The sequence below is a fragment of the Trichechus manatus genome, unplaced genomic scaffold (assembly GCF_000243295.1).
Source record: "Trichechus manatus latirostris isolate Lorelei unplaced genomic scaffold, TriManLat1.0 scaffold00037, whole genome shotgun sequence".
In the NCBI taxonomy this organism is placed as follows: Eukaryota; Metazoa; Chordata; class Mammalia; order Sirenia; family Trichechidae; genus Trichechus; species Trichechus manatus.
In genome coordinates this window covers 13,393,573-13,411,518 of record NW_004443973.1, presented here as the reverse complement: position 1 = coordinate 13,411,518, position 17,946 = coordinate 13,393,573, and the positions used below count along the sequence as shown (strand labels likewise).

Below are 17,946 nucleotides of genomic sequence, written 5' to 3'. Positions count from 1 at the left end.
CCTCATGGCCCATGATATTTGGCAAATCTAGCCTTAACAAATTATATTAAACAAAAAAAGTCTCATAGAACAGATGTATCTACACGTCACTGCCAGACAGATGTCAGGCCATATACGAAGCACATTGTAGTTTTGGTTCCATTCTTGTACCTTCTCTAACTGTAGTTGTTTGCTGGGATCTCTGTAGAGGAGATGGATGGAAATGTTGCTAGGACTGGGCATGGGGTAGAGGTACAGTTGAGCTTCAAAAAGGACTTAGAGATTGTCCCTAACCTGTCTTAACTCTGTTATTCCACTTCCTCATTTCCTTTTTTCATGTCAAATGTTACCGTGCCCACTATTAGTGAATTTTTCAGCTTTCATAATGCAGGAACCTGTTTTGAATAATCAAACAATGTTTCAGAATAATTATTATATCAATAAACTTGGAACAACACAGCTTCTGAAAAGAATAACATCCAGATGATACTAAGAAATACCTGCCCATCACTCTACTTACGATTACTCTTTCCTGATTTATTTTTCTCCATTGAACTTATCACTATCAAAAATACTGTATATTTTGGTTATTTAGTATTGCTTATTGTCACCTACCACTAGAATGTAAACCCCACAAAGACAGAAATCTTCATCTGTTGTGCCCATTGCTGTATCCTCAGCATCTACAACAGGGCTTGGCATATTAAAGTCACTCAAAAAGTATTGTTGAATGAATGAACTAACTAATGAATACCACCAGATATAGGATCTAATGCAACTCCAGCTTAGCTGATCTGTTAGAAACAAATGGTGCTGAAATTCTTCTACTTCATGTGGAAATGAGCAAACGAGAAAGGTTAAAAAGACTAATTAGCCTGTCTGTCTTACCCTGTAGGGATACATTCCTCTTTATGTCAATGCAACTGCTGGCACAACTGTTTATGGAGCTTTCGATCCGATACAGGATATTGCAGATATATGTGAGAAATATAACCTTTGGCTGCATGTCGATGTAAGTGTGATAACTCACAGAGCTGCCCAGTCTGTTTAGGGGGTGGAAGTAGCTTTGTTTTATGATTTGCCTCAAGCGTCTCCTAACACCCCAGCTGGCCTTCTCTACACACCACATTAGCTCCAGCTCTTCTCTGGCCCCCAGCCAGCCTTTCATGACTGGTACATACCACAGGCCTGGTACAAACTCTGGGGCTCACCTGGTTCCTTACTGGCCAATTGCTATCTTCTGTGGTTCATCCAAGAATACGGTCTCCATCATTCTCCTAGGTAACAACAGCTGCAGAGTGAAATATAGATTTCAAGGGGAAAAAAATGTAAGATGGAGCGTATAGAGAGTGTGAATGTGAATTCACGTTCATGAATGTGAATGCTTGTCTGCCTGCCTTCAGTTCAGCCATCTATGACACTTTTCTAAAAAAAATGCGTATCTGGTACATATAGGAAAAATCAGGCAGTATATGGAAGGTGTTGTCAACGAAGAGATTTAGCCTTGAATTTTCCAGAAACACAAAAGGTTTTCGCACATATGACTGGGTGTATTTTTTTTCTTTCTTTGTCTTTCTCATATGGCTTTAACTTCCCACAACTGGACAATGAGACGATCTGTCCTGTTATTGAACAAATGACTTACAAAGACTGTTCTTGTGTCATGTGACACCCCACATTATTCAGTAAACATGCCGCATGGTACCCACAAAAATGCCTTGCTCTCCTGTCAGTCTTGAGACCTCCAAGCCCAGGAGGGGCTACGTTGTGATGTTTTCAGGATTCTACCCCAGGAAGAGTCAGAGGTTAGCCTTCAGTCCTTTGGTAGCTTCCAGAGCTACCCCGCGGGCTCATCTGAGTGTCTCTGGCTTTCCATGGTATTTTGGGTCTCGGTGTTGGCTCCACAGGGTCAGACCTAATTTACCCGTATCACTCACATGGCTACTCTTACACTAACCTGGAGGAACTTTTGAGAAGAAATGACAAAGGATGAGTAATTACAACTGCCACTGGTTGAACAATCCATGTGGCTTCATTTTGCCAGAGGAGCTTTTACATTCTCCTACATTTTACGTACCTTTTACACACTCTCATGTTTTACTAGAGGTGTGGCGTGACTGGTTTTGGATTCTTAAATGTTGACGCTCCCCTCTCCCTCTTCTTCTCTGTCCTCACAGGCTGCCTGGGGCGGAGGGCTGCTTATGTCCCGGAAGCACCGCCATAAACTCAGTGGCATAGAAAGGTACGGGCTAGAGTTTGCTCAGCCTCCTCCCATTCAGAACATTCAACATGTTGTGATGCTCAGCCCCGGAGTGTCAGCCTGCACCTCCTCTTGCCCTGATCCCCATCATCTTATTTCAATCTGACTAATCTCAACAGCTGCTCCTTGGAAACCCTATGGGGCAGTTCTGCTCGGTCGTATAGGGTTGCTATGAGTTGGAAACGACTCGACAGCAACAGGTTTTTTTAATATCAACAGGCATTTATTGAGCACTTATTATTTGCTTCTTTTGTTGTTAGCTGCCATGGAGTTGGCCCCTGACTCATGGCAACCCTACGTACAACAGATCAAAATGCTGCCCCATCCTGTGCCATCCCCATGATCAGTTGTGGATCAGACTGCTATGATCCATAGGGTTTTCACTGGATGATTTTTGGAAGTAGATTGACAGGCCTTTCTTCCTAGTCTGTCTTAGCTGAGAAGCTCCGCTGAAACCTGTTCGGTATCGTAGCAACACGCAAGCCCCCACTGATAAGGGAGGACTCCAGGGTGGTGACTGCGCATAACAAACATTGGTTGGGAATTGAGCCCGGGTCTTCCTCATGAACAGCGAGAATTCTACCACTGAACATGATTTGATTTCCTGGTCAAATGAGTCCTCAATTAATTAACAATTTAGGAAGAGAGAAAGACAAGTAAACAAACAGTTACAACACCATGTGATCAGACTAACAACAGATGTAATTGCAAGGTGCCCAGGTAGGAGAGAAGAGAGACTAGCCAATGCAGGGATTGGCAGGTTTAATCAGAGTTTGCCAAGGGCACAGGGAAGACACTAATTCATTTCACTCTTCTCTCTCATTCAGCTTCCTGCTGGGAAAGGGGTAGGACACTCAGCCTGCCTAACTTACTTATTTTCTTGTTTACCATTCAAGTTCAGTAGGTGTTCTAAGCCAAATATGATTTTGACCTGATTCCTAAGCACTGGTCCATAATGAATTCATGTTGATTCATTTATTCATTCAGCAAATATTTATTGAGGACCTGTCATGAGCCAGGCCCTCCTGAAGCTTACATTCCAGTGGGCTAGATGTTCATCAACATATATATGTATAAAATGTGTCTCATAGTAAAGAAAAATAAAACAGGGTTAGGTAACAGTGAAGGAGCCCTGGTGGCGCAATGGTTAAGCACTTGGCTGCTAACCAAAGGTCGATGGTTCGAACCCACCAGCTGCTCCTTGGGAGAAAAAAACTGGCAATCTGCTCCCGTAAAGATTGCAGCCTAAGAAACCCTATGGGGCAGTTCTACTCTGTCGTACAGGGTGGCTATGAGTCAGAATCAACTAGACAGCACACAACAACAGCAGGTAGCAGTGAGTGACGAGGCATGCTGGTTTAGATAGGGCGGTCAGAGACCTTTCTGTGGAGGTAACATTTCAGCAGAAACTGGGGTAAAGAGAGAGAGGACACAAGGATCTGGGGAAGAGCATTCCAGGCAGTAGAAATGGCAAATGCAAAGGCCCTGAGGCAGGATTGTTCTTGGCAAGTTGGAGGACTATCAAAGAGGCCAGTGTGGCTGGAAGAAAGTGATAGAGGTAAGAGCGGACTAAGGTCAGAGAGGTGGACAGCGAGCTGGCATCAGGGAAAGCACACTGGTGGCTTCTCTTGTGACATGGACTCTGGCTTTTGTTACTTCTACTGCACCTCCTCCCTTCTGTCTCCATTTTGAAAAGTCAGTGTCATCGTGGGTGAGATTGCCTCTTGGAAGCATAGTTCCGTGACCCTATAACTTGGAGGATAGTATATTAAATATAGATGAGCTAGCCCAAACTGTATTTAGATTTCTCAAGCAGTTTTCATTTTCTACCTTTGAGTCTGTGAAAACTTGAAACATTCTGCCCTAGACTTTTTCTTTTCTAGCATTTTAAAGTGTATATGTCTTCTAAGGGAAACTGAATCCATATGATGTCTTACTACTTTACATTTGTAGCAGCAAAGAATCATTTACTTCAGAACTTTAAGACACTCAGAAAACCATTTAAGGCATTTTATGAGCTCTAAATATAATTTTTTAATGACTCAGTGAATGATAGCAATGAGAAAATTGATTAAATCCACTACCTTTTAAATATGGCTCAACCCTGATACTTTTTACATCAGATAAGCATTTAGTCAGCTTTTCTTGGCACTTTTTACACGTCTCATTCACAAAGGTTTTCTTCATTATGCACTTAGTGGAAGATTATTTCAGGCCTTTCTCTTTTCTCCTTGAAACATAGTGCACACCCTATCGTCACACGTGCATTAAATTATTTTTCCCTCTGAAAGACCTTTGCAAGATGACGAGATTAAAGACTCACAGCAAGGGTTTCACTATAGGAAGAAGAGTGGCAGTGTAATTCCTAGTCAATTGCTATGTCAGGGGAAGCATCCTTCACAGGTATTAAAACACAGAGCCCAGCTGTGGGCTAAGCATTGGGAAAGAGTCCGTAAACCACTGAAACAAAGTTACCCATGTTTTAATCATCTTACATTACACTTAGTTGTTTCTGTAATGTCCTAACTAGTGTGCTCCTTAAACTATTTCATTGTGTTTGATATAGTGATGCGGTTGCTAGGAGACCATGCTTGTTAAGCTATCTGTGTAGCTTAAATCAGCAATATCATGCTCATTAAGCATTTAAACAGCGCTGCTAGATAGTCAAAGTCTGGAATAGTCCAGGTGATCCTTAATTTTAGCTGTTGTTCTTCGTTGTTGTTAGTTGCTGTCCAGTCAGTTCCCACCCCTGAAGACCCCAAGTGTTATAGAGTAGAACTGCTCCTTAGGGTTGTCTTGGCTGTAAATCTTAACAGAAGCAGATCACCGGGCCTTTTCTTCCTAGGTATCTCTGGGTGGGTTCGAACTGCCAACCTTGGTTAGCAGTTGAGTGCAAGTTGTTTGTGCTCTTCATACTATCCCAGAAGTTGGTAGGTCAGCATCACCAGCCCACTTTATATATAAGAACGAGAAGGCAGAAAAGAAGCTAAAGTCCACTGCCTAGAGGGAGGCAGTCTAGGGGAGTAGTTACGAGCTCTGGCTCTGCAATTAGACTCCTTGAACTAGAATCTTGGTCTAACACTTCCCAGCTCTGTGGTGGGTGGGGCTTTGGGTGATGAATTTAACCCTTCTGTGCCTCAGTTTCTCCACATAAAATAGAGGTAATAATAGTACCTATGTCTTCAGATTGGATTGTTGTGAGAGTTAAGTACGCCAGGAGCTATTATATGCATTTTATATTTATTAACTTATTTTATTCTTTATTCAATTCTGTGAGGGATTCACTTACTCTCCCCATTTTACAGACGGAAAAACTGAAGCACAGAGGAGTTATGTCACTTGCCCAAGCTAGCAAATGTTACCGCCAGGATTCAGACTTGGACAGTCTGGTTCCAAAGCCTGAGTTCTTAACCACAACAGCATACTCACATAATGCCTGTAAAGTTCTCAGAACAATAGGACACGTAAGTTCTTGATCAATATTAGCTATTATTAATAGCAATTATTTAGAAGAGGCAGTCTGCAACTTAGCAATACCTTGAGGCTACCTGCAAAATATTAGTTTCCTACTTGACTAGATTATTTAGGAGAGTAGGCGTTGAAAATGTTTACTACCTTGAGATGGGTGGTGTTTTCCTCAGGAGGACAGTTGCCTCTTTCTGACTCCTGCACCTTCTCCTGAAAGTATCATGTGCTTCTTTCAGGGCCAACTCAGTCACCTGGAACCCTCACAAGATGATGGGTGTGCTGCTGCAGTGCTCTGCCATTCTCCTCAAGGAAAAGGTCTGTACTCCCTCCAGAGAGAAGCTGGCGGCCTGCGCATCCTTTAGCAGGCACAGGAAGGAAAGAGCATGGGGTCTTTTTTACGTCCTCGTTGAGAAACTCACAAGCCTGGCAAACCCATTGTGTGGCTGTTCTTTCCTGCTGTTGTCTGTTAGCCTAGCGCCTCTTCTTGGCTGTGCTGCCTTTCTTCCTTGTTCGGTACTCAGGCCCTGTCAGTGACAGAAACTTTAAGGGAATTATAGAATTTCATATTCCTTCATGTTTACACAAACAAAAGTGAGACAGGTTTGGTGAGGCACCAAGGGAAAGTGAGGACAAACGGTGATCACTGGAACATTCTTCCAGTTTTTAGCGTGAATTTTTGGTCCCAAGAGCTGAAATAAATAGGTAGAACAACAACTACAAATATCCGCTTAGGGCACGAAGGACTGCTGAATGGAAAGCTTCTGTAAGAGGATGAGTGCTATAGTCCCCTCTTTAAGCGGCTAATAATAGGATCCTGCCCTCCAATACCCTCTAGTAAAACTTTTGCAGACTGTGGCATCCCAAAAAGTCTGCCTCCAGCCTGGAGGAGCCAGAACCGGCAGCCTATTTACTCCACTCATAAGTCGTTGTTAGCCGCCATCAAGTCGACTCATGGCAACCCCATACACAATGGGATCAGACCGTTGTGATCCATAGGGTTCTCATTAGCTGATTTTTCAGAAGTAGATCACCAGGCCTTTCTTCCTAGTCCGTCTTAGTCTGGAAACTCCGCTAAAACCTGTTCAGCATCGTAGCAACACACAAAGCCTCCACTGACAGACAGTGGTGGCTGTGCATGAGGTGCAGTGGCTGAGAATCAAACCAGGGTCTCCTGCACGGAAGGTGAGAATTTTACCACCTAACCACCACTGCCCTCACTCATAAGTAGAGTCCTTGTTAACTTCATAGGAAAACCTGGGAAAGATCAGAAGACTTAATGGGAGTGCTTTTCCAAGAGGGAAATTCTCTGCAGCATGAAACTATCCCCTGCCCACTGGATGCCATAGCACTTGCCATCTTTGAAACAACCCCAAACACCCTTCCAAATGCCAGTTAGAGGGACAGGCAGCCCCTGTTGTGAGACATCCGAGATAAAAGATCATTTTCTACTCAGAGTGACAGAAGGGAAAAGGGCAAAGATTATCTCTTCCTAGAGTAGTTTTAGAGGGGGCTATCAGAACAAGACTTCATAGAGAACATTAGAAGAAATGTTGCATGGGACCCCAAGTCCTTCCTTCCAGGTGCATGTGCAGCCAGCCCTGTTTCATAGCAACCCACATCTCTGAGCTGTGAATACAGATGGGCCCATGTCTCTGCTTTCTGTGATAGGGTATTCTCCAGGGATGCAACCAGATGTGTGCAGGATATCTCTTCCAGCCAGACAAGCAGTATGATGTCTCCTATGACACTGGAGACAAGGCAATTCAATGTGGCCGCCACGTGGACATCTTCAAGTTCTGGCTGATGTGGAAAGCAAAGGTACAGCGAAGGGAATTCAGGAAATAAAGCTGAAATGTAATTTGCACAGGCCTGCTGGCAATAGAGGCAAAGATATATCAGAGATAATTCACTTTGTGTGTAATCAATGTCTAGATAATTGAGTTAACTGTATTTTCTTTTTTTGTGTGTAAATGAAATAATTTTATCCCTTATATCAAATTTCTCCTGCCTTCCATTCAGTCTCCTCAGTTTGAATTATCATGAAGTTTTCTTATAACTTTCTCTTATAACAACCAAAAATTTTGCCAAGATAAGGACTTCCACAACAATTCTTAGGTATGCTGAAATTATTTAATGCAGCTGTAGAGAAAAAGATAAAGGATAAAATTACTGCATTTTTCTGAGGAGAATCCTGAATTCCTTTATGAAGCCTCTAATCATGGGCTATATATGACAGTTTTAAGTTCTGTTTAAATAATGACTCCCCCGTTATTTGTACTTTATATACTATTCTGGAAAATGCACACTTTATTCTGAGAAATCCACCTACTAGACTGAAGCATGCTGTCTCAGCATTCATCATTAGCCCTTTGGGGTTCTATATCTATGTCTAGAAAAAAGGGTAGCTATTGGAATTTACCTCAGAATGTAGGTGAAGAGTAGAAAACCATTTAACTATTTGTTTCAAAAGAATTTTCCTCAGTCTAGTAAAGGCAATTTTGATTTCACAGATTTATATCCCATGTACTGTTTTCATTTACCTACTATAAATGAATTTTAATAATTTCCACATTTAAGATTGTGTTTACCTAATACCAAAACACAAAGTTTTCCAGAGAAATATCTAGTTCATTTGATATTTCTTCTGTAGGAAGAATTTAACAGATTATTAGTTTTTCTATCATTAAATCATTTTGTCTTTATATAGAAATAGTCTGAATTTTATTTCTACCATAAAGTAATCATAGATATTTTGAACATATAAAACCAGTTGCCACTGAGTTGACCCCGACCCATGGTGATCTCATGTGTATCAGAATAGAACCGTGCTCCCTAGGATTTTCAATGTTGATTTTTCAGAAGTAGATCACCAGGCCTTTCTTTCAAGGCATCTCTGAGTGGACTCAAACCATCAACGTTTTGGTTAGCAGCTGAGTGCATTAACCATTTGCACATGTCCAGGGACTCCCTTTAAACATATAAATAGTAATAAATTTCAACAAGAGAAACTTAAACCATTAACAAGAGAGCCCTATTGTTTTGAAATATAATGTCCATAAGGCCTATCTCAGTAATTTGTGTTTTCATTTTGCCTATCAATAACCTCTTGAACTCTGCTGGAGGCTTAGCTCATAGTGTGTTGGTTGCTGGGTGGGACCTCGATGTGGACTTCATTCCCCAGTGGACTGGCCAAGGTGTTCCGTCAGCCGTGACACTACTTGGAGAGGTTCACAATTTGCCAGTGTTGGACTTCACCCAGGCCCGTTAGCAATCCATAAGCCAGCCTTGTGCATCTGCTCTTATTAACACCCAACCCACTCAACAACCCTCATGCTCCTGTTATTAATCAGCCATACTGAGTTTTGAAACTCATGCTCAACCAGTTTATCAATAGTTGAAGCTATTACAATCTCAGGGCATGTACTGAGACCAATGGCTTCCCCATCTGCCTGCCTGCCTGTCACCAAAAAGTGATAATACTGTGTTTAGTGGAAGGCTGCCTGCCTGGGAGGGAGTGGGATGTGTTTGGCCAGACTTATTATTGGAGAAGGTATGTTCTAAAGCAGTGTTTCTCAAATGATCCACAGTGAAGAACCAAGTTTGTTTGTTCTTTAACCTGTCATGGACCAATACAATAAAAATGAATTGCTAGAAAAATGAAATAAAAATCCATACAAAATGCAATCGTAATTTTTTATTAGATTCAATAGACATAAAGTTACTCTGCCAAATTGCTATGAAGTTTCTTACCACTTAATCTCAATTTCTGTACTCATCTCATCATGAACTGGTTACAATAGTTTGTGGACCGGCCTTAGTCCATAGATAACAATTTTGGTAGCACTATCCTAAAGCAAACCAGAAAGATGCTTCAGGTTCAAACTGTGAATAAACAGCAGAAAGCTAAAAGTCGTCTTGAGGATAACTGCCCCGAGACCAGAGTGCCTTCAAAACAGAAAGCAGGCACACCTCATTTTACTGCATGTAGAGCTGGGAAGAAGCTTTACACGTTTAATTAGGTGGTTCTTCCTAACTATCCCCAAGAATATTCTTTTGCGTATTTCCTATAGACAAGGATAGCATAGCCTTTCCAATCGCACAATCACATGGAAATGCCTCCTCTCACCAACAAACATGATTTTCCTTTTTAAAACAGGGCACAGTGGGATTTGAACATCAGATCAACAAATGCCTGGAACTGGCTGAATACCTCTATGCCAAGATTAAAAACAGAGAAGAATTTGAGATGGTTTTCGATGGTGAGGTAGGTTGTCATCACAGACTGGATGCAAAACATTTCTGGAAAACCTGTTGAGGGAAGCCTCTGAAGCCATATTATCCCACATTACAAGAAGCTGCTCCTAAATTTTTATTCTTATGTACCCTTCATTTAGTTCTCTCCTTGTCCACAAACTCTTCTTCGGTAGCATTTGGATACCTTTCCCCCTTTACCTCTTCTGTAATGTGTAGCTTTGCAGATAAGAGGTCTATCCTTGCCAGATCTGAATCCTTCATCATTGTTGAGTTTGTCTTACTGTGGTGTTGAACTTCCATGATAAAGTGTTTCTCAGTTCTAGGAAGCTTATAGGATGGGTATATTCTTGTTTCCCAAGACTGGCTCAACAATAAGGTTCTACATAGACTGACTAAGAGAGAAAAATAAAATTGTCTTTCCCCTGAGTTCACATCCACATTATAACTCAGTGAAGTACTTGTCATACCAGTATTTACGGAGTACCTGCTGTGTACCAGGCACTGTGCCAGGAGCTAAGTTATATAGTATTGAGCAAAACAGATACTGTCCCTGCCCTAATGGAACTCACAGTTGAATCAAGAAAGATGGAAGAGGGGTCAGTGTTGAAAAGAAAATCCACTTACTACCCAGTAAAATATAATACCACCTACACTCAGCATTAGTCCATTTATCAGACAACCTAAACTAGGAACACACCTGAGAGTCACCAAGTGAGCATAAAAGAGCCCTGAGCAGTTAAAATCCATGATACAATGTTCATGTATTTTAAATATTTTAATAGCAGATTAGAAACAGCAAGTGTTATGTCTCAAGCCAGTTAGAAACAGGCATAATGATGGCAATTGGGAGGAAACTGAAAAACTACACCCACTCCTCACTTATTGACATGGTTAGGTTCCAAAGACCAGGTCGTTATGTGAAAAGTGGTGTTATGCGAAAATGGAGGATGACCACATCAGATCACAAAATGGAGGATGGCTGCATCATTATATAACTGCCAAATTACATCATTACATAACTGCCAAATTACATCATTACATAACTACCAAATTATGTCATTACATAACTGCCAAACCATTGAGAATCATGGCCCAGCCAAACAGACACATAACCCTAACCATCACAGCCAGCGTTACTCTCGCCTTGCACCTTGGCATTCATTATTGCCAGACGTGCCTCCTTAGTGCACAAAATAGTTAGATAGTAGATTTTTTACTATTGTTGTAAATGGAAAATGTCGGATAAAGAGATAATAGATAAGTGAGGAGTAGGCATATAGCAAGAACACAGAAGAACTCAAAAAACATAGGAGTCTTTAGTACAGGGACGCTAAACAGTTTTAGGCATCTCAATAAGCCCTGTCTTAAGGTTTAAAACCAGTATTAACGTTCATAAAATTAATCCTGAATAATCAAGACAAGATTCAGTAACAATAAACTCAATAAAATATTCAAAGTCAATAAAATAAACTATATTTTAAGCATCTTCTATAGGTGAGGTATACAAAATGGTAAGATGGATAATACCTTCCTTTTTTAAAAATTATCCAAATAATCTATTTTTAAAAAGCATTTTAGTGCAAAGGTGGTAACTTCAGTTATCTAGAAAATTGCTTATAGGGAATACCTCCCTTGCCAGATGTGACTGGATAAACTAGGCATTGTTCTCCTGGACATTCTAGTAGCTTTGTCTTCATGATGGACATCAAGCCTTTTTCTTTCAACTGAAAAATTTCCAACAAGGATGCATGTGGGTTTTGGGAACAGATTTCTCTTGAGTTGTCCTGATTTCCTTTGTTTTTTTGTTTGCCTGTTTGTTAAATCTCTGCAGCCTGAACACACAAACGTCTGCTTCTGGTATATTCCACAAAGCCTTAGGGGCATTCAGGATAGCCCTGAACGACGGGAAAAGCTACACAGGGTATGGGATCTCTCCTTGTCTCGTCCAATCCTCTGCAGTCTTTCTGTCTGGTCAGGATGTCCTCATTTTAATGTGTCTTGCTAATGGGGGAGAAATAAAAAATAAAAACTTGGGGTGAGCTTATAATAGTGAGGTGAAGGGGAGCTATCTTACTACATTGTTCTCCTTGGGTCTAGATTGCCTCCTTGCTGTGGTTCAGATACAATGGGAACTGTAAAGGATACATCTCTACCTTAGATTGGTGTCCTTCATTACAGAGGCTGTACACAGAGCAGTTGGATAATATACATGTTCCTAAAAAAAAAACAAAAAAGAACAGTTGCCATCAAGTCAATTCCAACTCATGGTGACCCCATGTACGTGTCCGAGTAGAACTGTGCACCATAGGGTTTTCAGTTCCTGGCTGATTTTTTGGAAGTAGATCACCAGGCCTTTCTTCTAAGGCACCTCTGGGTGGACTTGAAAGCCACTTTTTCCGGTTAGCAGTAAGCACGTTAACTATTTGCACCACCCAGGACTCCATAGGAGCCCTGGCTGGTGAAATAGTTAAGTATTGTGCTAATAGTTCACCAAAAGGTTGGTGGTTCAAACCCATCAGCCACTCCATGGGAGAAAGATGTGGCAGTCTGCTCCTCATAAAGATTACAGCCTAGAAAACCCTATAGGGCAGTTCTACTCTGCCCTATAGGGTCGCTATGAGTTGGAATCAATTCAATGGCAGGTAACAACAACAGGGACTGTATACATGTTCCTAGAAACATTCTATTTTAAATTACGTCTTTGTTAAAATGTCTTGAAGTCTAGTCTAATGTTGAATTATTCCAGATGTTGATTTCTACATCTATTTTATATATTATTTCTAATTGTTGGTATTATATTTAGTTTATATTTTATTTCGTTCGTTCAACCATTCAACAAATACTTGTTGAGCATAGTCTGTGTGAAATGCAGTATGCTGGGCTCTGGGTTACACAGAAACCTTAATTTGCATTGTTGCCTATAAGTTTTTCTGTTTTTTATTATCATTGTGCCATGACTGACGTTCTCAAAATTCAGTCTCACAGTACTTTCTGCAGGAACTTATGATTGGGTAGACATTTAATAGTCATAAGATAACCACTGAAGATACTTGGATATAAAATATTTCTTTGCCTTTATGTCAGTGTAAATACAGACAGTAATAAGCAAGTCGTTCTTTTTCCAACCAAGAAATGGATTGAAATGTTAAAGAGAGGGGTGTTAACATCAGTCTTGAGTTTTGCTTTTTGTTTTCAATCACAAGGTGGCTCCGAAAATCAAAGCTCTAATGATGGAGTCGGGCACAACCATGGTTGGCTACCAGCCTCAGGGGGACAAGGCCAACTTCTTCCGGATGGTCATCTCGAACCCAGCTGCTACCCAGTCTGATATCGACTTCCTCATTGAAGAGATAGAAAGACTGGGCCAGGATCTGTAACCACTCTCGGCAGAGCATGAGTTTATGGGGAAGTGTCTTTCCCCTCTGGCACACTAGAACAAACCTCTGTAAGTTGCTGAAACACATAGTCCATTTCACTGGGGGAAAATATAATATATTGAATACTGTTAAAACCTTACTTAATCTTGTTTGTTATAGCTAGCAGGAAGTACTGTTCTTTTGAAAAAGTTGCACATTAGGAGCACAGTATATATGTACGGTTATATATACCTCTCTCTCTATCTGTATAGTGAGCGTGGCTTAGTAATAGCTCACAGCATGCTTCCCACTCCAAGACAATTAACTTTACCTGCAGCAGTTACTGAGGCGCTAAACATGCTGCCAACCAGCTTGCCAACAACCACAGGAAAGATGTTGTTGGAAATGTAGTGTCCTAGGGACCAAGGGAAATTCTGGCGGTGGAAGTTGACCGCACTGTCGTTGTTTCTCCCACCTGAAGTCATGACGGATGAGAAAAAGCACCACTAGATGACAAGTCACACCCTCCCCATTAGTATCCTATTAGGGGAAAAGAGTAGCATTGTTACAGGTGTACCATTGCTGTGTTTTTAGAGATTAATTTGTGTAGATTTTATGTATTACCGTTGTCTGACCTTGGGGGAGGGGAAGAACACATGTAATGATGTCAATGACTATTTAATTGTAGGTAAATGAAATATTTGCTTATTTATATTCAGAGATTTACCATGTTAAAGAGGTGTCTTGTATTTTCTTCCCATTTGTAATGTATCTTATTTATATATTATTGAAGTAAGTTCTGAATACTGTTTATGGTATTTTCGTGCATTTGTGAGCCAAAGAGAAAAGATGAAAATTAGTGAGACTTGTATTTATATTCGAGTGCCCTTAAAATAACGACTTAAGCATAAGTTTACTGTCTGTAAAAGAATTCTGATACTGTATATAGAGTCATATATATGGAAAGTCCATTACTTAAATAGCATCTGCTCTTCTATTACCTTCTCTGGCTGTATGTCTGGTGTTCTCAGTGCTTTTCTAGTAACTCTTGGATAATAACTAGATCCCCTGTAATTTTGTAGTTGTTCATGACCAATCTCTGTGACTCGCTTAGCTGAAACCTAAGGCAATGTTTCCGAAGACCTTCCGAAGAGCTCAGATAAATTGACCAGGCTCACAACTGTTTTTGAAGAGAAGAAATTCACACTGCGTTTTAGAGTATGCAAGAAGAATATAAATTAAAAAAAAATATTCTCCATAGAGAATTTGAACAAAATTTTCTTCCAGTTTGTGTTTCATACAGAGAGAGATATTTCTGATTATAGTTACTTGGATCATCAGCCCATTCACCTTCTGCTTACTGACTTTAAGTGATCCTCAGTACCGTTATTATCAAGCTGAGACTCAGCCCACCATCAAAGAGTCCAGAGCCCCTCATCTGTAAAATCATTGTGATTGTAACTAAAATTTGCAGCTCAAGCCTTGAGCTGTTTCATATTTTCCTTTTCGCATCTTAGAGTTTCATTCATTCAATCATTCAAAAAAATATATTTTCCTTCTGTGTAGCAGGCACTGTTCTAGGCACTGAAGTTACAATGGTGTGCATGGCAGACAAATTTTCTTTCTAGTGAGGATCTTACATCATTTGGCATCTGTGATATCTGAACATTTCTCAGATCACAGACTTGTACCTTCCTACCTCTTATGCTTCTACAGTGGCCCTAATTCACTTCTGCAGGAAATATGTTTTGGTGGTGATCATTAGGAAACAGAAGCCACTTTCTATGATATTCTATTAAGCTGTAATAATACTATCTCATTCATTTGGAATACAGAGGGTTCCCTGTTTAGCACATGTAGGGGTTAGATAAGAGTCATTTTAAGTAGCAAACTGATTGCATGTGTAACCATTGTTTCAAAGAAACTGGACTCCATAGGAAGTGATCGTTGTTAGCTGCCACCCAGTTGGCCTCAACTCATGGCAACCCCATGCACAACAGAATGAAACACTGCTGGGTCCTTTTCTTTCTCCCACTGTTCCTTCAAATTCTCTCTGTGAGCTGATTCTTTCCTTGTCCTTATTTGAATTCAGGTCACAGGAACAGTTCCATTTTAGTAATAAAATGCCCAGCTCAATGTAAGAAAGCAAGGCTTCACATTTTAATACAATATAGAGTTTCTCTCCTCCCTCAGTATATTACTGTTTTAGGCTGCAAGTCTGCAGTGGCCGGGGGAGCATAGCTGGTAGTTGGGCAAGGGCAGCTTCTTTTTTTAACACCTCCAGCTCATCTGTAATGTATTTCCTCATTCAGAGTCAGGCCTAGGGGAGAAGGGATTAAAGTAGCAAAGGCACAATTTTATGTGGGCTGTTAAATTATCATCTGACATCAGGGCTCCTAGTCCATGAGATTTGCCCATGGAGCAAATTTTTGAGAGGAAGGGAGACTATTTATCAGGGTAAAATTTAGACACAGTAAAATTCACCCTTTATAGTGTACTGTGTGTAGTGGTTTGTGAGTTTTGATAAATGCATTCAGTCATGTAGTTACCACCGCAATCAAGATTCTAGAACAGTTCCACACACCAATAAACCCCCGTGTCCTTTGTACTCAACCCTCTCCCAACCCACAGCCCCTGGCAACCTCTGATTTGTTTTCTGTGCCTAGTTTTGCTTTTTCCATCATGTAAATAGAATCATAATATGTGACCTTTTGAGTCTGAGTTCCTTCACTTAACATAACTTTGTTGCCTGTATAGTTGTTTGTTCTTTTTTATTGCTGCCTAGTATTCCATTGTATGGATGTACCACAGTTTGTTTATCCGTTCCCCAGCAGAGGGAAATTTGGGTTGTTTGTTTCCAGTTTTGAGTGATTACAAATAAAGCCACTATAAACATTAGTGTACAGATTTTTGTATGAACATAGGGTTTCATTTAACTTGGGTCAATATCTAGGAGTAGGATTGGTAGGTCATATGGTTAAGAATATGTTTAACTTTATAAGAAATTGCTAAACTGGGAGGCAGGGCCAAGATGGCAGAGTAGCCAGACGCTTCTGGTGGACCCCCTTACAACAAAGACCCAAAAAAACAAGTGACTTGATTATATATGGCAATCTGGGAGCCCTGAACATCAAAGGCAGAGTTGAGGAACCGGATGGAGTGGCGGGGGAGGGAGAGACGGTTTGGAAGCAGCGAGGAATTGCCAGACCTGACCTGGCGAGAGCCTAAGCCCTTCAGGCCTGAGCAGCTCATGGGTGAGCAGTGACACAGGCAAGCAGCCATGCTTGGGAGGCATGTTTTCTGCACCAGGAGAGACCCAGCGCCAAAAAGTCTACACAGCCACCCAGAACCAGTGAGAAGCAGCCCTCAATCTGGCAAAAGACAGGTAATTGCTTATGGCCTACAGCAGATCAAGAACACCCCCCTTAGGGAAAAACCTCTCTCCGATTTACCTCCCCGCTCCCTGCTCTGCACTGGGTTCTGGACTGGCTTCAGCAATTACCGAGTCCCCTGGGCAGGAACTAGGATCTGTCACACACCCAGAGCCGTTCTCCCTGCCTCGGAGAATGAACAAATTAACAAACGGGGAAAAATAAACTACTGGCTCCCCTAAGCCAGGAACCCAGGGTAGGCACAGCTCCTTTGCCTAGGCACAGGCATAAGGGATTCACGGACTTTGCGTGACTTTCCCCCTGTATAGACCTGTGTGAGCCCATCTCAACAGCGTAGGCCCTCATTACCACAGTACAACAGGGTATATACTGGAACTCTAACTTCAACTGTTTCTGCTGTGAAGTGTCAGGTTCTTGACATTTGACACTGCTCTGCCCATTAAGCAGGGTCTTCAACTAGCCACATCAGGGGCCTGAGGACTGGTGGCTCTACCCATGCCACCTAGCCACCTGCGATAGGGGCCCATTAATAAGAGGTGCCCCCCAGTCCTTACAACCAACAGCAGTAGGTACTCATAGTCCGGCTGCAAAACCCATCCACCTATGCTCTCTAGGGAACAGGGACATGCCTTCCTCCTGAACACTCGGGGGCGGCCATCAGTCCCCTGCCTTGCTCAGAGTGTGTCCCCCTGCTGCAGCCAGATGCCTGTGCCTACACCAATCACCCATGCCTGTCTAGGACTGTAAGTGATAGCCTACACCACACACTAGATGGCTATCTACCTGGACACCTGAGCTGAATCCATACAGGAGGAGTGGGTGGACTCCTGAGCTCACATACCTAGTAACAGATCTAACCACCTGGTGACAGGACTAGAGTTTCAAAGGTGCTAATAATCAGACTAGCTCATACGAGCAGCCTATTTGGGCATATCAAAACAAAACAAGAAGCTAGGACACAGTAAGCAAACATAAATAAATATAATAACTTATTGATGGCTCGGAGACAACAGTCAATATCAAATCACATAAAGAGGCAATCCATGATGACTTCAGCAAGCTCCCAAAATAGATTCTAGAAATTTTCCAGATGAGGAAAATTTCTTGGAATTACCAGATGCAGAATACAAAAGATTAATATACAGAACTCTTCAAGAAATTAGGAAGGAAATAAAGCAAAACGCAGAACACGCACTAGAGGAAATTAAAAAGATTAGAGAAGAGCATAATGACAAAT

The 17,946-nt window shown here is 41.4% G+C and overlaps 1 protein-coding gene across 1 annotated transcript in view; it reads left to right on the top strand.

Annotated features, from left to right (window-relative positions):
* The window catches only part of GAD1 (glutamate decarboxylase 1), a 41,598-nt gene extending 27,005 nt beyond the window's left edge, over positions 1-14,593 (top strand). Inside the window, exons 11-17 of the mRNA XM_004375527.1 lie at positions 875-991; positions 2,157-2,221; positions 5,944-6,022; positions 7,376-7,525; positions 9,864-9,971; positions 11,793-11,882; positions 13,165-14,593. Coding sequence (XP_004375584.1) covers positions 875-991; positions 2,157-2,221; positions 5,944-6,022; positions 7,376-7,525; positions 9,864-9,971; positions 11,793-11,882; positions 13,165-13,338 — 783 coding nt within the window. The 3' untranslated portion in view covers positions 13,339-14,593. The remainder of the gene's footprint in view (positions 1-874; positions 992-2,156; positions 2,222-5,943; positions 6,023-7,375; positions 7,526-9,863; positions 9,972-11,792; positions 11,883-13,164) is intronic.
* Positions 14,594-17,946: the final 3,353 nt, after the last annotated feature.